Source organism: Mustela nivalis, assembly GCF_964662115.1.
Source record: "Mustela nivalis genome assembly, chromosome: 16".
NCBI lineage: Eukaryota > Metazoa > Chordata > Mammalia > Carnivora > Mustelidae > Mustela > Mustela nivalis.
This window is the reverse complement of record NC_139035.1, coordinates 945,693-969,403: the sequence shown is the minus strand read 5'-3', so window position 1 is coordinate 969,403 and position 23,711 is coordinate 945,693. Positions and strand designations below refer to the sequence as shown.

The 23,711-nt window shown below is 55.0% G+C and overlaps 1 protein-coding gene across 2 annotated transcripts in view; it reads left to right on the top strand.

The window, feature by feature from the left end:
* The window catches only part of DPT (dermatopontin), a 350,410-nt gene that overhangs the window by 296,960 nt on the left and 29,739 nt on the right, over positions 1 to 23,711 (top strand). The window contains exons 7-8 of one of the 2 annotated variants that reach the window (XM_082702819.1): positions 1,100 to 1,288; positions 22,822 to 23,311. In XM_082702819.1, coding sequence (XP_082558945.1) covers positions 23,007 to 23,311 — 305 coding nt within the window. In that variant the 5' untranslated portion in view covers positions 1,100 to 1,288; positions 22,822 to 23,006. The remainder of the gene's footprint in view (positions 1 to 1,099; positions 1,289 to 22,821; positions 23,312 to 23,711) is intronic. The other variant, XM_082702818.1, reaches the window with a different exon arrangement.

Below are 23,711 nucleotides of genomic sequence, written 5' to 3'. Positions count from 1 at the left end.
AGCGTGTAGGTGTCGAGTATCACACTGTTGTAGAGAAGTTCTGTACACCCCTTGTCGTTTTGCTGTCTCTTATTCCTTGCCCATACTTCTGGCACTCCTTTTAGGTATTTAAACACATCAAATATACACATTTTATAAACTGCTACTAATAAATCCAGTATCTGAAGTCCTGGTGGGTCTGAGTCTACGATCTTTTTGCCGGCTCTCATTCATGGCACCACGTTTCATCCATGCTTTTTGGGTGAATTATTGTTTGATTTAACTTTATGGGAAAGGGGTCCTGCTGAAAACATATCCTCCGTAAAGAACTTGTTTTGCTTTAGCCGGAGGATGGCAGGGAGAGAGCTACTGATGGAATACCACCTAAAAGTAAAATTTCAGTGTGAAGGTTTTTAAAAATTACATAGGTAATATAAATTTGGTATGAAACCTTTAAGAAGGCCAGTTTTCAGTTAAAAATTCTTGGGAAACAATATTTTTTCCTTCTCCATCTATGGCTAAGGTTAAAGCAGATAATTTTCCTTATAGATCCTCTTTGTGAAGTCCTCTTCTTCTTTTTTTTTTTTTGCCTTTTAACCTAGTCTATTCTTTTGTTGAGAACAGGTGATCCTTTTGCATTCTAGCTTTTTCCCCCTCCTTAGTTGAGTAGGTTCCTACAACACGGGTAGTCACCAGGGCCACCAGGAATGAGCTGATTGTTTCCAGGATAGCTGGTGGTTTAAAAACTTACTCTCCTTTTGGATTCCTGTATTAATTTGTTTTCAAGAAACTGAAATTGCTTATGGAAATAAAGGATCAGACTGTCCTAGTGGTGCCTGTTAGTCTATTCCTGGGTTTGAATCCTAGGTCTGCTCTCTTAATTATCGTGCAACCTCGGGTAATCTATTTCCTGAAGTCGTTTTGTCATTTGTAAAACATAGATAAATAATACTTAGCTGCATGTTTGACTCCCACGCAGACTCAAGAATAATGAACCACAGTGCCTAGAACAAAGAGATCTTGCCTGGCACTTAACCACCAGCAGTTATTACAAGTTAGCAGACTCCCTTGGGATAAATGTCCTGAAATCTGTAAAAAACTACAAACTGGTCACTTCCAGGCAGGTCTGTGGCCCACTCAGCCCAGAGCGAGAAGAGTGGCGGCGAGGCGTGACTTGGAGTCCGCAGGAACCTGCATCAAGGGGGAGGGGTGGGAGAAGGGATTCACCTTCTCCTCCGTCTTCCGTGTCTCATGCTGTGTCCTGACCAGAAGTGATGATGTACCAAGGATTGCCTCTGAAAAGAAAATGGTAAGTAGGGTAGGGAGACTCTCCCCCAAAGGGCCAACGACCATCGTTCAACATCTTGGAAACAACGGGAGTGTGAGCTCCGTGGTATTCGGGCGGTGAAGCCGGTATTTCCCAGCCGCCAGGTGAGGCCCGAATGATGACACCCACAGCATCCAGAGAGTAATTTAATTCGCACAGTCCTGATCCACTTACACTAATGTAATTTGAACCTGGCCCGATGGGCACCGCGTCATGCCCAGACTGCTCTCTCTCCTGCTTAATTTGTCCAGAGGAAAATTAATGAGAACTTAATGTCCATTTGAAATTGTTAGGCCGATTGGATTTCCCATGTGGCAAAGCATCTCTAGTTTGAAAGGATTTTTAAAGTTTGTGAACTGATGGTTATGGGACTGTGGTCACTTTGGACTTTTTTGTTGACTGTGTCCTGCAGCGATCATTCAGAAACCTGTCTCTCAGAGAAATAATGCATTACGGCAGCATCATTAATCGGTGGCCATCCTCTGTCTTATGAAGTAGTCACCATGAAACTATGGAAAGGGCTCGTGGTCCGCATTCCGCCCCCCCCCCCGGGGTGTTAGATGACGTGGGAGAGGCTCTACAGGCAGCTCTGCCTCTCTCCGGCGCTCACTCGGCCTCCCGCAGGTACCACACGAACCCTGCAGTGCGTGTCTTAGCTTGAGCTCCCCGGGAAACGGACTGTGAAATACCGACGTGCAGCAGGTTTACTGAGAAGTGCTTTCAGGTCTGGCGTCTGGGAGTAAGGAACAGACTTGGGCAAAGGCTGATGTCCTGTCAGCCAAGGCCCCGCAGCCCCACAGAGTGCTCGGAAGCATAAGAAGGACCTTCTGAGCTGTCCTGATTGAAGGCAGTGGGCCCATCCTTCACCCTCTGGTACTGACCAGTCCTTGCACTGCAACCGTGGAGGGAACAAGACTCTGGGCAAGGAACTTTCTTCTTCCGAGGGCCGTTCCTGAGGCGGCACTGAGCTGTGGGCCAGCAGCGGCCAGCACTCTCGGCGGCTGGGGGAAGCATGTGCCTCGATCCCGTGGTAGGGCCGGGGGTGCCTCACGGCTTCCCCTCACACAGCAGAAGGTCAGTGAACAAAATCCCACACGGCCCCCGGCTTCTTGGAGCCCACAGTCTAGTGGGCATTCGTAGCATTTCTCCGCTTCCTTCGTCTTGACCTTGAAAAGTCACTCTCCGTCTTGTGGTGGTGGCCCTGCCCCCCGGTCTTATTCCAGCTTATGCAGCTTCCTTTAGCCCACGGACTGGGGAGACAGTCATGATCGTAGGTAATGGGGTTTGGGTCAGCCCTGGGGCACCTGCCAGTGTGAGCAAAGGGTTCCTTTCGCTCCGTGGTGTGTTTCCAGTGGCTCGGCTTCCTGAAGCCCTCGGTGTGCGGTGCTGAAGGGGAAGATGGGACAATGACTTAATTGATCCTTGTAAAGAACAATCAGTGCCGGAGAAAGAGGTCACACATTCTGGAACGGCCCTGGATGTGCATCTGAGTGGCCAGAATGTTCCTCCCTTAGCCACTGTCCTTTACAGTAACCAGGTACAGTATCTTATGAAGCTTTTGTAAGAATGGACGATACAGGCAGGCGACTCAGATGATTTCTCTTCTACGGAGGAGGAAACGGAGGCACAGACGTCCCCGGAGCCACACACCAGCGAAGTGGTGGGAATGGTTAAAACAGCTGCGAGTCACCAAGAATCCACTGTCGGGCCAGCACCGTTAGAAACATTATCGCTGTTTTCACCTGGACTCTAGGAGGTAAATGTCAGCACAAGGTTGAGAGGTTAAGTGACTTGCCTAGGTCACACAGCAGGTAAGTGACAGGATTTAGGACCTGCCCGTCTTGTTCCAGAGCCCAGTTCTTTGCACTCCCTCACGGGTAGGCATCCTGGTCTGCGGCTGAGAAGATCGCACCGTGAGGTAGGGAGGTAGAATGGGCATGTGAAAGACTCGTGTGGGGTTTCGGAGAAGAGTTACAAGCGAATTCTGCCTCCGGTGTAGACTGCTGCGAAAGCCCGTGTTCCCGGCATAGCAAATGTCGCTGAGTCACGGTGGGACACGGGCCAGTGAGGAAGGAGCGTGGGGCCTGCCCCAGCTCCGGGGAAGAGTAGGGCCAGGACCCCGTGCTGGGCTGGAGGAGGGGGCGCCCCTGCCTTTCTAGGGAGCATCCTGCGGAGAGAGCCTCAGGGTGAGGCAGGGAGCTGCGCCTTCCTCACAACCCCACGTGCCAGTGGTCGGTCTCAGACCCGCCTCCTCTACTGCTTCCCCGACGGGAGGCCCAGCTTCGCGACTGGGAACAGGGACATCCTGACCATCTTCAGAGCGACCTGAGAGAGCTGAAGTGGGAAGATACGGTTAAAGGGGTTAAATCCCAGAGCCGGTCTTGGCTCCCACTTTTGACCTTCCTTTTCTGGAATGGCTGGGGCTCAGAAAGCCAGATCACTTCCACGGGGGAGGAGGTGGGACCCGAGGGCAGCCCAGGCCGGTTTGCTGTGCCCGGCGCAAGCCAGGCCCAGCCCTGGCGTTTACGGCGCTGTGGGAAGGCCGGGCGCGGGGTTCCGGCTCCCCGGCGGGCGCGGGCAGTTTCCACCAGGCTGACTTAGAAGAATGAGGCAGGGAGGACAGGGACTGCCTGGGGCCGGGTCACCTCCCGGTGTGTGGCCCAGGCCGCTGCTCCCAGCCGGAGCAGCAAGCTGCTGGTGGGGTCTGGAGAGGCCTACAGGGCGCGGGCAGGGGTAAAAGGAAATCACCCACTTCTCAAGGCCTCTTGTAAGCTTCAGGTGTTCCCTGCGTCACCCACGGTTTTGAGCCGGGCACAGAGCAGAGCCCCCGCCCAGCTCCCGTCAGATGACCTCCTTGTGTGCTGCCTCCTGACCTGCGGCTCTCGGGGCACGGCTTGTGGAGAGTGAGGCCTCCTGATTCCAGACTAAGTGGAGTGAGCACGGCACCGGAGCCTCCACATTTTCTGTTACTCGGGAGCCTTCAGCACTACGGTAATTCGCAGTTAATGGGGTGACCCGTTTCTCACTTGCCCTCGACCCTGACCGAGTGCCCTCTACTAGCCCGGCACGAACTGCACAGCCCAGGGCGCCGGGGTCCCGACTGAGCACACAGCTTGCGATGGGCTTGCTTTGCCCGGCTTACTGCCCCAGCCACCTTCGGGCCCCTGGACTTGAGCTGCCGCGTCTGTAAAATGGGAACACTGTGAGTGCACACAAGGGGTTTGGTCCGTGAATAGTTCTGTTACCGTGTGGTCACAATGAAGAGCAAACAGAAGAGCTGTGTGTACGCGTGATGTGTGTGTCAGCGTGGAACTCAGAGATGCCACGACTAGGAAGGACCACGAGACGCAGAATTATGGAGAATGACCTTAAAGGCATTTATTTCTGACAGATGGTCATGCTGGTGCCAACAGCCAGCTCTAAGGGGGCCTCAGCTTCAGAACTGCATTTTAACGAGGAGGATTTTTAACTTCGTTATCATATGGCTCAGGGGTGTTGGTGATAATTTCATTCATTCCACAAATATTTTTACTGCCTACCATGTGCAAAGTTTTCCAAATAAAATAGCTGCACATTCAGACAAGAGTGACACATACAATTTCTTGTTAACCGGTCGGGATCCTGTGGGGTGATGCTACAGAGAAGGCAGGTTGCCCCGTTCCGTGTGCTGCGCTCCCAGCAACCCCCTTGCTCCGGGAGCCCTCTCCGCCCACCACATTCCGCCTGGGCGTGGAGGCCTCGCTGGTTTCTTGGGGTCTCCCTCCTCGTGGAAATCAGTAGACTCCTCCCCTTGCTCATCCCATCCTGGGCTGCCTCAATGTCCCAGTGTCAGCGAGTTCTGGAAAGTCAAACTGAGAGACTGTATTGCACGATCTAGTAACCCCACCGAAGCCTCAGTCATTCCAGAAATACTTCCAGTGTGAAGGGCAGGCTGGGCGCGGAGCACCTGGGCCTCAGGAGCTGAACCCAGCAGGGCTGCGGACACGGCAGCAGCAGATGAGGCACGGACACACAGTTCTGCTTCCCACTCTGACATTTTTGCCAGAAGATGGGCGAGGAAGGAAGAAGAGGACCCCAGGAAGAGATGGGCCAGACGCGGGGCTGGGCCCTGGGAGTAAGTCAACGGGTAAGACAGTCGGAACAGACTTTTAAGTAGGAAAAAATGAGGTGATTTGAAAGGGGCTGAGATACGTAATGCTTTTTCCTCCAACTAGAGACTTTAGCCATGTCATGACTCGACGTTTTCTGGACATTCTCCCTCTGCTGGAATCTCCAGGGCGGTCATCACTCACCTCCTACCCGACGTGTTCCCTGTTTGACCTGTCGGATGGACTCTTGAAATGCCCCAGGTCACTAAGCAGATTTTTACAAGGGAATTTGTGATCACGTGAACACCGTGTTTCGTCAAGTGGTCAGTCCTTAAGTCTGTTTTCCCGGCGTTTTAAAACAGTGGGCACATGGGGTTGTTCCTTCAATCAAATCCAGCCAAAGGGGTTTCACAGGAGACTATTAGTTTTCATCAAAATATGATTATTTTCTGTGCTTATATTCATAGTCAGGGATCAAAATGTCTTTTTCCCATGGGAAATCTTTCAAATCATAATGCAAGTAGGAAGGTTGATTCATTAGGAAAATTTAATTTAATTTACAAATATATAGAAAGAAAACTAAGGATTATAATCTGAACCTGTTTGATTAAAAATTTGTACTATTCTATGGTGAAAAATCAAGAACTACCAGATTTTCACATTTTAACCTGATCCTCTCTGGAATAGAGAATTTAAAATTAATGTCTTCAGGGCAGAATTAATGCTCGTATGGTTTACTCCCTCCTGTAATGAGTTCGTGGTCATATAACATTAGAAGATGGAAAACAGTATTTGGAGAGTACTCTTTAAAGTAGGGACCCACAGTGTGTGGATGGATTCAAAGTGCCCACAAAATCCCCAGAAATGTATGTTAAAAGTCTAATGTGCATGTTCTTTTCTGGAAAGAAATTTCAGTATTTTCACCAGAGTCTCAAACTTGTCTATGATCTTCCAAATATTGAGAATCACTGTGTTGGAGGAAAGCTACATTAACCCTTATTCTAACCGGCGGGCACCTGCCCACCCCTTCCCTAACCTGAATGGTTAAACAACCTGCCTGACTTCTCCAGGAGTATAGGGCAGATCTCGGACATGGACTTCCAGGAATGCAAGAATTGAAAGTGTGGAGATTCCTCAAGAAATTAAAAATAGAGCTTCCCTATGACCCTGCCATTGCACTCCTGGGTATTTACCACAAAGTCACAGATGTCGTGAAAAGAAGGGCCATCTGTACCCCAATGTTTATAGCAGCAATGACCATGGTCGCCAAACTGTGGAAAGAACCAAGATGCCCTTCAGCGGACGAATGGATAAGGAAGATGTGGTCCATTACACTATGGACTATTATGCCTCCATCAGAAAGGATGAATCCCCAACTTTTGTAGCAACATGGACGGGACTGGAGGAGATTATGCTGAGTGAAATAAGTCAAGCAGAGAGAGTCAATTATCATATGGTTTCACTTACTTGTGGAGCATAAGGAATAACATGGAGGACATGGGGAGTTAGAGAGGAGAAGGGAGTTGGGGGAAATTGGAAGGGGAGGTGAACCATGAGAGACTATGGACTCTGAAAAACAATCTGAGGGGTTTGAAGTGGCGGGGGGTGGGAGGTTGGGGAACCAGGTGGTGGGTATTAGAGAGGGCATGGAGTGCATGGAGCACTGGGTGTGGTGCAAAAATAATGAATACTGTTTTTCTGAAAATAAATTAATTAATTTACATAAAAAAAAACCCAGCCCCACCAGCCCCAGTATCCCCAGGGCCTTTCAGGCAAACAACAGATACTAAATTTAGCTTTTAAAAGACCATTTCCACCCTAACTTGTAAATGAACATTGATGGGGAGCTGGGACTGCATCAGGGAAACCCGGCATTGCCTCCTGTTCGTTCTGATGTAGGACAGGGGACGCACAGGTCCTTGAACCAACACTTCCCCCTCCCTTTCTCTAGACGCTTGGTCTCCTCTGATGACGCTCTCTGACGGGGGAAATGCTGTCTGCTTTAGTTTCATGGAAAAGTACTCCCACATCTGCCGTGATACCTGAAACCCCATCCACAGCTCTCATCCAACAGGTCTTTCAGGAGTCAGGCCTTGGCGAAACAGTCTGTTGGATAAGAACAGAGAAGATAAAATTTCACGGATAAGGAGGAAGTGGTGGGAGTGGAAACCCAGGGGGTGAATTGTGCACTCCGCGCCCCCCTCACTGGTCTCCGCTGCCCTCCCGCTCTGGCCCTGGGACCCTGCCTGTCTGGACAGTTACTACAAGCTGCAGAGTCCACAACCACTGGCTGTGAGCCGCCCACCACGAAATGCTTCCTCTGCACGTGCGACGTGTAAACTGCTCTGTCCTGAGCCGTTGGGAGGAAGCAAAGCTGGGTGTGAAGGGTTAAGCTAAATGACCTGTCAGCCTTCGAGTGACCTGGGCTCCCTTCTCTGCACACCTGGGAGAAACGACCCCCATCATCCGTATCAGTGTGCCCTGGACGAGCCGTTTACGTCCGTAACTCTAGGAGCCGACGAGGTCCCTTCATTGCAAAGTGTAAGACTTTGTCTTGATGTTCGTATGAAACAGAACTCTTTCTTGCGGGCTTTCCTCGCTCCTCGCTCGCAGCCGACTTCCTGAGGACCCACATCAGGCGGCTGTTAGACAGCAGGTCCTTTCTGCGGTCTCTGTTCTCGTCTGGGGGACGTGGTTCCTTGTCACCGTGTCCGCCAGCAGGGGTTGAGCTGAGCTCTGATCGCCTGAAGTCGTGAACAGGTGTCGCTTGCAGGTGTCGCTTGCAGAGTGCTTACTACGGGCTGCGTGCATTCTCTCGCTCTGGGCCCACAGCACCCTGTGGCGTAGACCCTGACAACCGGGAAAATGCGGCCTCACACTTCAAACGACTGCAACCACCAAACGCACTTCTTGCTGCCTCCGTAACGCCTGTCCTCACCGCCCCGTGACGCCGGCTTCCTCGTAAGCTTTCCAGCCCGCAGGAGGTGGACGGCGGTCCAGGCTCTGCTCCCGTGTTTCTTGGCTGCACAGCGGGAAGTCGGTCTCAGGGAGCGGGACTGTGGCAGCCTGGAAAACAGCGCAGGAATGCTGCTTGAGCCCGGAGCAGGCCCTCTGGGCCAGGCTTGCCCGAGCACCTCACAGATGCAATTATCATCTCGTCCTCAGGACAATCTTGAGAATCTCCAGTATTACAGTTGGAGAGACTCTGAGAGCTGAAATTACTTCCTTGAAAGAACGTCAAAGAGCCGGGCCTTGACCTGATGTCCCAGTGACTCCTTTCTGATCTCCTCATCCGTCAGAGGAAGACAAGTGTCCACAACCTGATCAAAGACCTCCAGGCTTTGGTTTTTTAAGATTTTACTTATTTATTTGTCAGAGAGAGAGAGAGAGAGAGAGAGAGAGAGAGCGTGCGCACAAATAGGAGGAGGGGACGGGGGGACGCAGACTCCCCGCCGAGCAGGGAGCCCGATGCGGGGCTCGATCAGGACCCCGGGACCATGACCTGAGCCGAAGGCAGAGGCTTCACCCCACGGAGCCCCCCGGGCGCCCTACTTCAGGCTTTTAACCATGACTGCCCCTTTGCCTCCGTCCTTTCTCCAACCCAGGACCGAAAGACAAGTTGGAGAAGGTCCTAGATCCCTTCATCGAGCCGGCTTCCTGCCGTTAGCCAGATGCTGTGGGCTGAGTCACCCTCTGACAATGGGAAAGAAATGGGAGTGGTGAATTCTCACCGTCACCTCCCAAAATTCGTACCACACTCTGCGTTACACATGAAAGAACTTACACTCAGCGAAGAGCCTTGGTTCACGTCAGAGAGTCGTGCTACAGAGTCAGTGCGGACGGGTTCGTCGCGGGTGACGGAGATCGGCTCCCCGCGCGGCACCCCGCGCTCCCATGCTGACCCAGGCTCCTCGGGCGGTTCTTTGGAGGGACACGCAGTCCGAATTCATAGATGGTCCCTTTCTTCCTAGTTTGGAATCGGGCTACTCTGTTCCTTGTGGGACTTGGGAGTGTGTGTCGGACTTCCCTTCCACGGTTCTTTGCTGAGGTGCTGGAGCAGACCCCATGGGAGGCCCCTTTCACAGAGGAGGCAAGAAGGGGCCCGGGATTGCATGGCCCTGGGGGAGACTGCAGAACACGCTTCCTCTCCGTCCCAGAGAGGCGAAAACAGCGTGTTTCTCGGCAGGTCATGGGGTGAGTGTCCAAACGCCTGTCAGGTAGCCGTGCCATGCTGGTGATTTACGGGGTGGACCTCAGAGGACAGCGGCTCTCAGCGAACCAACCGACAATGGCAGTGTGACAGTCTTACTCCGAGGGACTAAACTTTTACACAACGCTGTGTGACTGAAAGCCCGTGTTCTCCCACAGCGACATGCGGATTTATCGGGCACCCCTCCCTGGGCCGGCTGCTCTGTGAGAAGCGGGGTGTAAGGCTGAAGAACGTTAAACTTCCACCTTACGATCTGGAAGCGTCTGCAAAGCAAGCAAGCAGCACACTCGAGTTCAGGACGCGGCGTCATCGGGGCACTCGGAACAGGAATGCCCAGGGTGCGCTGTCCGGATGCGGGGTCCGGGAGGGCTTCTCCAGAGAGCTTCCCCTGGGCCGAAGTGGGAAGGGGAGATGGAGGGGCCTTCCTGGGCCACCGGGGCACCGCACAAAGGCCAGCACATAAGAAGGGTCACGTGGTTTTAGAGAAGTGGTAGTCATTCGTCATACAGCTCTGCGCAAGGAGCAGGGAGACTACCAGATGACATCTCCTGCCTTTCAGTCACTGATTATTTTCCATAATCAATAATTTAATGGTCACTTCAAAGTTTTAGAGACAGAATCTTTGTCAACACTGAACAAAATATTTATTTTTTTTGAGATTTTATTTTAATATTTTCCAGATTGGAAAGGGCCTCTCATCCAAGGCCATCCCCTTGTGTACCATGTGAGGCAACGGAGGCTCAGAGCAGTTGGGTGAAGCATCCAAGGCCCCCGACAGGCTTTAACAAATGCTTTTGCTTTAGTGAATGCGCAAGAGTAGTACATCGCTGGACGGCAGGACGGCGTATTGTCAGAGGGAATACCTTTTCCAGATCCAGGTGTAGCATTCACACAGCCCCAACTCAGCTCATGAATGGTTATTCATAAACCATTCAACAAAGTCACTCTAGAAATCCGTGACCCTGAAGTCCTCCAGTCATTTGAGGTAATCGTCTTGTTTGTTCGAGAGAGAACGCACACGCGCGAGCAGGCAGAGGAAGGGGAGAGACAGTCTTAAGCAGACTCTGTGCTCAGCACGGATCCGGGCAGGGGCGGAGATCACGACCTGAGCCAAAACCAGGCCGTTGCTCGACTGCCTGAGCCACCCAGGCTCCCCTCCACAGTCCATTCTAGACAGAAAGGTCGAATGTTGGCGATATGAACCCTTTCCTCCTAACACAAGGTACTTTCTCGTGTCATATCCACCTTTGAAGGAACGTGAGTACAAGCTGAGGACACAGCCCCGGGGAGATGTTCTTGTCCTTGGCACGGTCCATCCGTCCGACCGCCGTCTTGGCGAGCTGACTTGCAGGCAAACCGAGCCATGCTGACGGCGGCCACAAAAGGAAAGCAGCAGAGGCTGCGCTCGTGACCCTGACAAGAGCCTCACTCAGCCCTGAAAATCCTGTATTAGCTCTTCTCCCTTCCAACCGCAGTAGTAATGCTTATGTAATGTCCTTTATCCCAGGAGCGGGGAGGGATGCACCCATGTTACCTGCTTCGTTCCCTTCCCATTAGCCACGGGAAAATGCTGGCTCTTGGTGTCAGGAAAGTTACTGGCCTTTCCCCGACGCACACACAGGCTACGCCATCATCAGGCCAGGACAGGGGGTTCCTACGTCCTGAAAGCAAACCAAGACCGAGACAAGGAGGGACCCCTGCAGGTCGTGGGACTCCGTTGCTGGGGGGGTGGCGTTGACAGGGTTAGCGCTGTTAGGTCTGCTGTTCGAGGACCTGCTTCCAGAACTGTGCAGGCCCACGGGCAAGGTGTCCGCGTGGCTGGGGCAAGCAGGTCACGTCTACAGGGAAATGAACGTTTCAGACCCCACTCCTTGGGCACTTCCCACTCCTGAGTCAGCGTCTGGTTTCGTGTCTAGACCGTGAACTTTGAAGTCCGAGTTCTGGAGTTCAAATCCCGTGTGCTCTCCGACCCGACTGTGGGACCGTGGACCGTCTCCTAGCTCCTTCCTGTGAGTCCGCTTCCTCATCTCGGCCGTGTGTCCAGTCCCATCCCGAGGGCTATCGTGAGGATCAAACATGGTGAACGTGAAGAGCCTGGTCCTGCGTCCAGCGCCGAGCTCTGCGGGTGGCGACTTCGTTCTGTCCGTGTAGTGGTTGTGGCTGACAGCCTTGTTCGCAGGGTTAAGCCAAGTACCCTTTGCTTTTGTGAAAAGGAACAGGAGACTGTTTTTTCCTCCTTTATGACAATCGGGATTTTTTTAAAACAATTTATGAACTGTGACTTAGCAAAAACAGGATTTGCTCTCTCAGGTCCTTTCCACTAATAGCTCTTCCCCACATGCTAGCTTTCTGTCTCTTCTCCTCCAGTTGGACTTTGTTCTCTGTTTTCGCTGACATCTTTGAAGTAAGATATTTATATCATTATCAGATTGTTCCTAAAGGATTGAAGTTTAATGGAGAATTCTTACTAGCTTGGCATCAAAACCCGAATCTCCTGACAGCCTGGAACGGTTAGCGTTGCCTTACCTCTTATTACGTGCCTAACGGCTGTCCAGGGCTTTACATCTGCCGACCTGTTTGGTTCTCACGCTAATTGTACGAGGCAGGAACTATTAATTTTCCCATTTTACAAAGGAAGAAACCAGAGCACAGAGACATTCATTAATTTTCTCTGGTTATGCCACCATGTCTTCCCAGGGTTGGCTAAAACTCAGAGCCTGAGGTAAGCAATAAAACTTTTCCTTCAGGCTTTACGCAGGGGATGCAAACCTGAGTGCGGATGAGAGAAGATGAAGTAAAGTGAGGTGGGGTGAGGGGAGGAGAGGAGAGGGGAGGGGAGGGGAGATGAAGCACGGGCAGGCATGTTCCCTGGGAGCCTGGACTTCTCCAGAACATTTGCCAGGAGAAAGTGTACCTCAGAGCAGTCGGTGGAAGGGAGGACCCCTTCAGTCCCACTTGCTCCCCTTTGATGGAGGTGCCCCTCGCCTCCAGGGCCCATTACCCCACACAGTCCCTCAGCTCAGCAGCTGCTCAGGAGACCAACACTGTGATGTTGCATTCAAGTAACGATGTGGAAGGGCCACTTGCAGCAGGTGCGGTGCTGTCAGAGAGGAAGAAGGAGGCGCTTAAGGGAAACTGAGAAGGCAGGTGGCGATGGATTCTCATGCAGGGGTGCAAGCGGGGCAGTTCTCACCATAGTGGCAGAACTCCTAGAACTTAGAGACATTTTTCCTGGGACTGCTGCAGTAAACAACCACAAACCTGGGGCTTAACACCATGGAAATTTGTCATCTCACCCTTCCAGAGGCTGGAACTCTGGCATCGAGGCGTCATCATAGCCGTATCTCCCTATCATCCATAGCTCCCTTGGAGGCTCCGGGCAAGGACCCTTTCTTGCTTCTGCAGAGCTTCAGTTGGCTCCTGGCAATCCTTGGTGCTCCTTGGTGTTTCTTGGCTTGAGATACCTCACTGCAGTCTCTGTCCCTGTCTCCATCACCCTCTTCTCTGTGTCTGTGTCCTCTCTTCTTGTGGGGACACCAGTCATTGGCCAACGGGCCCACCCTAAATCCAAGACCCTTTCACCTTGAGAGTCTTATAACTGACCACAGCTGCAAAGACCTTTCTTCCAACTGAGGCCACATTCTGAGGTTTTGGGGACAGAAAGGTGTGGGGGACACTATTTAACCCACTTCCCCAGGCCTCAGGAAACCACCACTGCTATCGGTTTCAGTGAAATAAACAGAGTAAACACGCCTTGCCTAAGAGAGACCAAGTCCATTTGGGGGTCTAGAAAGCATGGAGTCAAAGCTTAAAGTCCAAATACCTCAGAATGTACGGATAGTTTGGTTTTCTGAGCTTACAGGATACACCACTTGAGAGCGGCTGAGAATTTTGAATCAATGCACATATTCTTTGGCATTCCCACTTGAAATGAGCTGCGTGATACAGCCACACGGCCCCAAAAATGGACCCCGTGATGCTGAAGGCATCTAAGTGGGTTACGGACACTTCTGTACACACACACACACATAGACTGATAGTCAGGGGATAGACACATGATGGGCAGCTAAGGCAGGTAGAAGAGGTTTGATGGACGTCACTCCCAGTGTGATTACATACGAACAGAGAAGAAGACCCAAAGCCCTTTGCAGTGGTGTGCGACCGGAGGCTTCCCCTTCAGTTGTGCTGTCGGCCACTTCATGGCACAGTGTGCAACTTCATTGTCTCTTCATGCCATGAATTACATTTTGTCCCAAGTCCGTCTCCTGGAATTTTCGCAGAGTGTACTTTTCATCGACGATCGTTTTCTGTCAGGTCACCAGCGGGTGGCCACGTGGTTTCCAGTTTGCTTCATTCACTCTCGGAAGCATTTCTGAGGGATGAGGAGTATGACTCCCTGATGTTGTCTTAATTCACCCCATCCCTGCAAGAAGATGTCGGCTCACACCCTGCCCCCTGCGGCAGCCCTGCCGCCGGCCAGCCATCCCCGTGGGCAGACAGCCGCCGCCTGAATATCCTCCGACGGCAAGATTCAGAAAAACCACAGTGTCTGAGCTGTGCCTTGATCTGAATTTGATGTCTCAGGAGACATCAGACAAAAAGAAGTCACCGTTGCTCCTAAAGGTATTCATAGGGCCAAAGGCTGAAAGGGCCCTCGGGACCATGCGATCCAGTCCCCCGATTTCTGTCCAGAAACAGCGGGTGGACACGTGTCGGAGCGGGCAGTGTGCCAGCAGAACCCACAGGGGTAAACCGGGCACAGAATCACCCTGCTGGAGCGGCGGCAGCCCCACGGGAGAGGCCGGCCGTCACCCAAATGACGCGAATGAAGACGGAGATGGGACGGTGGTGGGCGCTGCACGCCGCGTCGTGGGAGCGAGATGGGTCGCTGGAGTCCAAGCGCTCCAGAGGTCCTCCGGGAAGCCGACTTGAGCCGGGCCGACCGGGGAAGCTGAGCAGAAGCAGGACGAGGGCGCAGCCCCCGGGCAGGGAGCCGGGAAGCTCCCTGCGGACTCCGGCCCCCGCGCTCTGGGGCAGCCCCGGAAGCTGCACGTCCTGTGCCCTGTGCGCTCCGGTTACCCCCGAGCGCGCGGTCGTTCCCGGAGGGCGAGCTCCGGTCCGCCCAGGCTTGCCCCGGGGCGGCCTCAGGCAAGCTCCCCCTGGGGCGCCGTGGCGGGGCGTCCTGAGCGCGAAGGCGACGCGCCGTCGAGCGAGTGTGAACCTTCTGCGCCGTCAACGCGCGGCGCCAAGTGCGCGCGGGTCCGCAGACGTCGCCGTCCTGTGCTCGGGACGGGCTCCGGGCTCCGGGCTCCGGGCTCCGGGGCGCAGACTGCCCGGCGGGAAGCCCGACTCCGCGCGGACGGACACTCCGAGGGGAGGGAAAGCGTGTCGTCAAGACGAGGTCCAGCTCGGACCGCGCCAAGGGAGCAGGTCGCAAGGCTGGGCCCTGGGTCGGAGCCGCGTCAGAGTCGGGGGCGAAGGACCGCGGGGGACGCCAGGCCGCCTGGCCCGGGGCAGGGACCGCGCGACGCTCGCGGACGGAGCACGTCCTTCTCCGCCGTGCCGGGGCCGTTCCCGGGTTCGGGGTCTCGCGCCGGGTCCAGCCGGGTCTCACTTCCATCAGCCGCGCCCTGGCGGGAAGCCGGAGGCGCGGCCGGAGCGGGGTCGAGACGCAGCTCCCCGGGGCCAGCGGCGGCTGGAAGGGGCGGACGGGCCGTTCCAGCCTGAAGCGGCGGCGGGAGGGCCGAGGTGACCCGAAGCCCCGACGCGGGAGCGGCCGGCGGAAGCCCAGGCGTCAAGGAGACGAAGGCGGCCGCTGCCCCCGGGGCCGGCAGCGCGGAGCCCGAGGAGTTGGTGACGCGCGGCTGCTCGCAGCCTCCGGCGTCCTCGGTGCCGCCCTGGCCCAGCCCCGGGAGCGGGAGTGGAAAGGCCGGTCCGTGCGGCCTGCGTCATCTCCGCACCGCGCGGACGAGGGGACACCTAGAGCGCGACACGCCCCGTACAGTGGCGTCTCCTGGGAGCGCCCGGCTCCGTGCCAGCCTTTGCTCGGATTTACGGCCTCAGCCTCCACCACGGATCCTAAGTACGCGGCGTGCGCGTGGGGCTGTGTGTGCGAGCGCACCCGCGCGCACGCACCCCCGCATGCACACACACGGACACGCGCGTGTGCACACACAAGTACACACGTACACATGCGCACACACGCACCCCCGCACGCGCACACACACGTACATGGGCACCCCCGCACGCGCACACACACAGGTACACACGCACGCGCACACGCAGGGCTTCGGCCGCGGCAGGAACGCTGCGGCCCTGCGGCTGCTTCCCCTCCGGCGCGGCCCACGGTGGATGCAGCCGGCTCGGTCCGGCGGCCCCGGAGCCGCGGGAGGGCGAGCGGCCGGGGTCGGCTCCGCCGCAGACTGGCCGGGCCGGGAGCGGGCAGAGCCGCGGTTCTCCCTTCGGCTCCGTCAGTGTGTGCGGGGGGGCGGGAGTCGCGGCTCCACACCAGGGGTCCCAGCGCAGAGCCCCGCGCAGCGCCCGAGCGCACAGAGGCCACAGCCCGACCCGCTCGGTGGCTGGGTTCGTGGCCGAGACTTGCCCGGCGCCGCCGCATGCAGGGAACGCAGGTGCACCGCAGCTGCGGCTCCAGACACCGGGGTGCGTAGAGGTCACCCGGAGAGCTCGCCGCGAACACGGACGCCGGCCCGTCGCCAGCGCCCCGGCTTCAGCGCGGCGGACTTCGGCGCGTCCCTCGCCCGCCGCGACGCCGCAGTCCGCGGACTCACCCGGAATCGCTGATTTGTGGGGACGCGCGCTCCAGGCCTGGGGAAGGCAGTGGCTTCCTCGGTGACCACGGCAGCACCCAAAGCTAGAGGCGAAGGGACTGACCAACACCAACCAGGAGTCCAAGGGTGAGGTTGCCGCAGTGCGTCCAGGGCTGGGATCCCAGCGGGAGGAGGAGGAAGCGGCCGGCACCGTGCTGGGGCAGCCCCCGGCACAGACGGTGGGGATGCTGTCTCCTCTGAGAAGGGCCGTCCAGGGAGGCTGCTTCTGCTGCCCAAACCCAGCGCCACAGCCGTCAGAGTGGTCAGACGACAGGGCGTGGCAAACGTGTGTACGTGGATCTTCCAGAACACTCTAGAATGGGCCGCCTTGCTTCCATGCACGTCAAGTTCATGGGCCTCTGACCGGTCCCACAGAGCCCTGAGAAACCTGGCAGGGCTCACTGGGTGGTCAGAGTGAGGCAGGGAGCTTACCCCCACGTGGAACCCGGAGGCACGGGCTTATATCCACACGGGGTCACTCGGTATGTCTGTAACCTCGGACAGGACCCAACCTCCCCAAGCCTCCGTTTCAAAGGCGGTAAGAGGACTGGTGAAGCCCCCTTCACCACCTCCATCAGTGCAAAGGTGAACGGATTCTCGCTGGAGCCTGCAGGTAGAAGAGAATAAACATGACCCGGGGGCCTTCTCCCTGCTCGGTGGCATGCTTTGTACCAGGTCTGAGCATTCGTAAAGCCACTTTGGAACTAGAACTTCGACTTGGGGTGACATCAACCCAGACCCCCTTCTCCCCCATGAAGCCTCCTCCTCCTCCTGCCTGTTGCTCCCAGACCTCCCGAATTCTCCTCCCTCACCCCCTGCCTCTAGCACCCAGCCCTGTCCTCCTGACATCTGCAAACTCACTCTCTCGGTGACCTCTGCCATCTGCACTCACCCGTGTGGAGTACTGAAGCCCTTGGGTGGTAAAACGTGCATTCCGAGCTTCACCATTCCCAAACGAGTCCCCCCTGGCCCTCCCGTGCTCAGGAGTGCTGGGCTGCAGGCCGAGTCGGGCCCTCATTCCACTGCTTGGCATGACGAGCCCCTCTGCTCCACTGGCTGGTGTTTCTCTGAGGGATCATGACAGCCTACATTTGGGTCAAGCTCTGCAATCCACAAAGGCTTTGCAAGACCATGATCCGGTCTTGCATTACCTGGTCACAGCAATCTCATGGCAGGGAGAGAGGCAGGTCCTGTGACCATCCCCCGTCTTACAGATGATCAGACAGGTTTAGTCTAACTCCATGGTTCTCAACCAGAAAGGATTCTGTCCCCAGGAAATGTTTGGCAATGTCTGCAGGCATTCTTGATTGTCACGTCGTGGGGAAGGGAGGTGCTGCTGGCATGTAGTGAGTGACGAGACCAGAGATGCTGCCCAGCATCCTGCGGCGTTCAGGACAGCAGAGAGTTATCTGGCCCAAAGCATCACTAGTGCCAAAGTCAGAAAACTGGTTCAGTCCTTTAGTTTACTTTGTAGAACCAGGGTTTTGACCCAAATATGTGGATGCCAAGCACCTCCGCTCATTTCAGGATCACGTGTCCCAGCTCTGAAGTCCTGCCATGACCGTTGGGACCTGGGATAATAGAATCGGAACCAGACTGATGGTCAAGCCCCCTTTGTGCCTTGTGCCATCTGTAAAAATTGGGGTGAGTTACCATTCCCTCTCAGCTTCATTTTCTTCAGCCACGAAATGATGATCCTGACCTGTGGGACGACGAACTGGCCGGTCGCGCGTAAAGTCACAGCAGAGGTTCCGGCACACCGGAGGTGCTCTGTGCTCTACCGGCTCCTGACTGCCCCCCTCCCCTCTCATTAACCTTGGTTCTCACTCTTTCTCCCGCTGCCCCCAATACAAGCATCTTTAACCTCACTGGGGGCTCACAGGGCTCCCCTCCAAGTGGCAGAATGGTGGGGGCCCCCCAGATCTTAGGAAAACAGTGGGTCATGCAAACAGTGGCGAGCTGGAGGGACAAGAGGAAAGCCTGGGAATACAGAGGCCATTTAAGACCTTCCTCAGCTAAACTCTGAAGCTGGAACGTGTTCTTTCTGGGGAGAGAACACGGATGGGGAAGAAAGTGTTCTCTCTGGGGCAGACACGTGGCCTGGAGCTCCTCACAGTATGTGTGCAAAGACCTTGTACAGAGAGCTGCAGCTATATCCCGGTGATAGGCAGTAGTTAAAAGGGGAAAAAAGAAAGTGTGCAAAAATGGAATCTTCCCGTAATTTCCAGCCAGGCTAAGCATCTGCTCGCTCATCTGGGGCAACCACCTTCATCCAAGCACCGCAGTGAGCTATGCCTTCTGCCTTCCCCATGGCTTGTCCATGGAGCCAACGGGTCTTACCAGAATACTGCAGTGGCTTCGGTCTGCTCGAGAGTGACACCACGAGTACACACTGTTTTTCTTGCCAACGTGCAACAAGATCTGTTCCAATCCAGCAAGTGTAAAAATAACTCACTCAGAGGGCTAAGTTGATTCCAGGATCATTCTGGGGGCTCCCCACTGACATCAGGCCAAAAGAGTATACTCAGCCTTTCTCAAGAAGGAATTACATCTCTGAGAAAGCTACCAGATTGGAGTGGATCCAGACCCCAAAAAGTGTCACCAGAGCGGCTGTGGCTTTCCACAGCTTTCCAGAGAAGCCAGACCTACTAAAAGTCTTGGTGAAGACGTAGAGAAATTGGAACGCCTTGCACACTGCTGGTGGTTCAACTGTATTGCAAAGCAGACTGGCAGTTCCTCAGAAAGTTAAACACGGAGTTATTCTACACCCCAGCAATTCCACTCCTGGGTGTATATCCAAGAAAATGAAAACCTATGGTCCCTCAAAGACTTGCACGTGGATGTTCATAACAACATTGTTGGCAGTAGCCAAAAGGTGGAAACAACCCAAATGTCCCCCAAGCTATGAGTGGGTGAACAGCTTGCAGGATGCCTACACCGTGGGACGTCGTCCGGCAACGAGAAGAAATGAAGTCCTGACACATGTTGCAACAGGGACGGAGCTTGAAAGCCGTTACACTACATGGAAGAACAGTCACAAAAGACCACAGGATTCTGTCCACATGAAGTGTCCAGGTTAGACAAGTCTGCAGAGACAGAATGTAGATTAGTGGTTCCCCAGGGTGGGGAGAAGTGGGGAGTCACTGCTAATGAGTACAGCAGCTCTCGTTGGGCGACAGGAGTGCTCGAAAACTGGCTGTGGCGATGACGGTACAATGTGGTTACAGCAGGAGCCATGGACTCACGTGGCTTAACTGACGAATCGTGTGGTATGTGAGCCGTATGTCAGCAAAGCTGTTAGAAGGAGCCGGAGGAAGAGGAAGAAGAGGAGGAGGAGATGGTGACTCATCCTCATCCTCACCATCCAGGCTCTGGAAAGCTCATCAGCTGAGTTTCTCCAGAATAGCTCGGGTTCATTACTACTAGGAAATGCGATAGTCCAGTCATTCCTGTGTGGGCTCTAGAACAGGACGAATGGTTTGGACTCAGACGGGCTTCAGCAGCACTCAGGGCCTCATGAACCCTTTGTGCAGCGCTAAGTGCCGACGTTGAGTCCGTGACTGCGGTTCGGACAGGAATAAGGAAAGGAATCCCAGGATGGGTCCGAGCGACCGGCAGGTCGGACCCTCCCCGCTCCAGAGATCAGCCCCCGGCCCCAGATCCCGCATCTGTGGAAATGAACCCAGCGACGCCTCACTGATAGACGTTATAAGGTTGTGAGAGAGATAATAAGATTCCCTAGTTGAAAGTGCACGTTAACGTGCACATGGGTTTAACAGGCTCCTAATGTCCACTCGGGAAGACCATTCTCTGTGAGGCCTCCGGCAGCTCAAAGCCCTCGGCAGCTTCTGGAATCCCCCGAGCCATCGCATAAGTTGGGACACTTTCAGCTCCACGTAACAGGATCGACACCAGACTGGCCTAAACTATCAAGATGTTTACCCGCACGTCGGAGGGAGTCCAGCCGGGGTGTCTCTGAGCGGCGAGACGAGAGTCTGCCCAGAAGAGGGAACCGGCAGGCCCTGGACTGGCTGGGACGTGAATGTACCGTCACGAAAAGTGCTTCGCGGGCTTGCGCTGCCTCTGGGAGTTCTTTAAGGGTTAGGGTTACTCAGACGTCATATCCAGAATGCAGGAGAGACCTCTGAGCAGCAGGACGCTATAATTCAAAACCTCCAGGGGAAAGGGATGGAGGAAAAGCGATCAGTCAGTCGCTCGATCCTCTCTGGTAGTGGTTCTCAGAGCTGGCTGCGTGTGAGACTCATACAGGAGCTGGGCCCTGCTCAGAAGCTTCTGGTCCGAGTGGTCTGGGACGAGGCTGAGACCCTGGTGTATTTTACAAGCTCCCCAGGTAGTTCTTGAGTGCTGAGTTTTGACAAGCGTGAAAACGATTGCTCCAGCATATTGAAAATCAAAGGAGTCACCCTAAGCTTGGAGGACCCCAGCGGCCAGAGGTGAGCAGTTACTTAGGGATGACGCGGTGAGGAAACATGATGCTGGAAACAAAACTGAGGCCCCTTTCCCTGTTCAGCCCAGAGCCTCTTCCTCGCCCTTTGGTGACCACAACCTCAGAGCGAGCTGCACGCCCAACACACACACACACCCCTGCTCTCCTCCTGTGTGGGGTGTTCTTTCTCCTCCGAGGTCATCGTGATTAATCTCGCCTGAATGCCATCTGGTGAATGTGCTGTGGGTCGGACGTGGGATTTGGGATTTGTAGTGAGATTTCTTTTCCCCCAGCTCCATGTTCCTTTAGGAAAGTGGTTCTTTGACTTGATTTGAACAAGAATCACCTGGTAAACTGTTTTAGCTGTGGTACTTGGGCGTCCCCTGTGTCGAGTGCGTTCTGGGGTGGAGCCCAGGAATCTGCATTTTAACAAGCTTCACAGAGGGCCGATGGAATCATTTAAAGAAACTGCTTTAAGAACAACCCTGATGAAAAATGAGATACACTGTGCACCGGGAGACACCCAGGGGGCTCAAAAGATCTGAACAGCTAAGTCACCGAGAAGACATACGGTGGCTGATAAACACATGAAAAAATGTTCAAAATCCTCAATCATTAGAGAAATGCAGATCAAAACCTCACTGAAATACCACTAGAAACCTGTTACCCTATTAAAAAGGTTACAGTAAAGAAAAATGGCAATTTTCCAGGAGGGATAGAGAGAGGGAGCGGGCACAGGCGCAAGCAAGGGGACACGCAGGCAGAGGGAGAGGCAGGCTCCCTGCTGGGCAGAGAGCCCGATGCAGGACTCGATCCCAGGACCCTGCGGTCGTGACCTGACCCGAAGGCAGAGGCCTAACCGACCGAGCCCGCAGGCGTCCCTTGAAAGCACTGTTCTCAGGGAAAGGGTCAGACACAAAAGACCACTGGGTACGACTGCATTTACTGGGGGTTCTGGAAAGAGCAAACTGTAGTGGCAAAGTAGATCAGGGAGTCCCAGGAACAGAGCGCTGGGGAAGACTTGACTATCAAGGGGTATAAGTGGGATTGGGGGGGGGTGGACCTGTTCTATGTCTCAGTTATGGTACTGGTTAAATGACTGAATCCTAAATATTTTAAAAGAGGAGTTTCAGGGGCACCTGGGTGGCTCCATCGGTCAAGCCTCTGCCTTCGGCTCAGGTCTTGATCCCAGGGTCCTGGGTTCGAGCCCCACATCAGGCTCGCTGCCCAGTGGGGAGTCTGCCTGCCGCTCCCTCTGCTTGTGCGCTCTCTCTGTCCCTCTTTCTGTTAAATAAACAAATAAAATCTTTCTTTTTAAAGATGAATTTTATTTTCTGTACATTATACTTGAAAGAAACCACAAACATGGAGGAAAACAAAAACTCTGAGGGACGAATTCAGAGGACTCGGATTAAACTCACTACACACTTGGGAGCAGAGCGCAGCTTGTAAATGTGGCCAGTCCCAATCCAGCAGCTTAGGAGGCGCCTCAAGGGCAGAGAGCGTCCCGAACGTCCCCTCCCGCGGCCCACAGCACCTCCGTGTGTGAGAGCAGCCATGCAAGCCGGCACGCCGTCTACACGCTGACGGTCGAGAGACAGCGGGCCGAGAGCCTAAGAGAAACCAGGCCCCTCGCCCTGCAGAAATCATGACTCCTTCCCTTCACGCCACGACGATGCTGTTCTAGAATCCCTCCGGTGTCTGGGGGTCCCGGAAGGCGAGTTGGGAGAACACAGGAGGGGCTTGCCGGGGGAGGGGAGCCCTCCGCGGGGGTGAAGCCTCTGCCAGTATCCTCTGTCTGCAGAGCCTCTGCCGGTGTCCTCTGTCTGCAGAGCCTCTGCCAGTGTCCTCTGTCTGCAGAGCCTCTGCCAGTATCCTCTGTCTGCAGAGCCGGTCTCTTTCCAGGGCGTTTCTTTCATGTGCACGTTCTTCCGTTTTCCTAGAATTCCACCTTAAAACGAGCCGGATGGGCTTGCAGCCGGGATCTCCACGCCGAAGAGTCCTGCCTCAGCGATGACAGAGCAGCTGGAGCCCGTTCACCCACATCTGCCGGCCACATGTCGGCGGCCGCCGCATAAAACGGTCAGCCGGCGGCCCAGGGGTTCAGTGCTTGCCAGCGCCCGGCAGCATGGACCTCGCTGTGCTCTGCGTGCTTCTGCCCCTGGTCCCCGCGGCCTGGGGCCAGTACGGAGACTACGGGTACCCGTACCAGCAGTACCACGACTACAGCGACGACGGCTGGGTGAACCTGAACCGGCAGGGCTTCAGCTACCAGTGTCCCCACGGGCAGGTGGTGGTGGCCGTGAGGAGCATCTTCAACAAGAAAGAGGGCTCGGACCGACAGTGGAACTACGCCTGCATGCCCACGCCGCAGAGCCTCGGGGAGCCCACGGAGTGCTGGTGGGAAGAGATCAACAGAGCCGGAATGGAGTGGTAAGGGCAGCCTGCGCGCGGAGGGGGGCGCGGCGGGGGGCGCGGCCGTGGTAGCCGTCCCTGCCCCAGCCTCTAGGGCCGGGGGCCGGGAGCTCGTTCTCTGGGGGGCCGGCCTGCTGCCCAGTAGCCTTCAGGACAGACAGAGACCCAGGACGGGCGGTGCCGCAGCAGACGGGCTCCTCTGAGGTTCTGCTCCTGCCGCAGCAGACGGGCTCCTCTGAGGTTCTGTTCCTTCCAGAATCAAGCCCTCCTCTCTGTCTGGTCGGGGACGGCCATGGGTCTGCGAAAGGTTTCCTAGCCTGCAAAAAGATAAGTACAGAAATGGACACTTTACAAATTTCTTTTTCTAAAAGACTGTATTTATTTGACAGAGAGAGACCACAAGTAGGCAGAGAGGCAG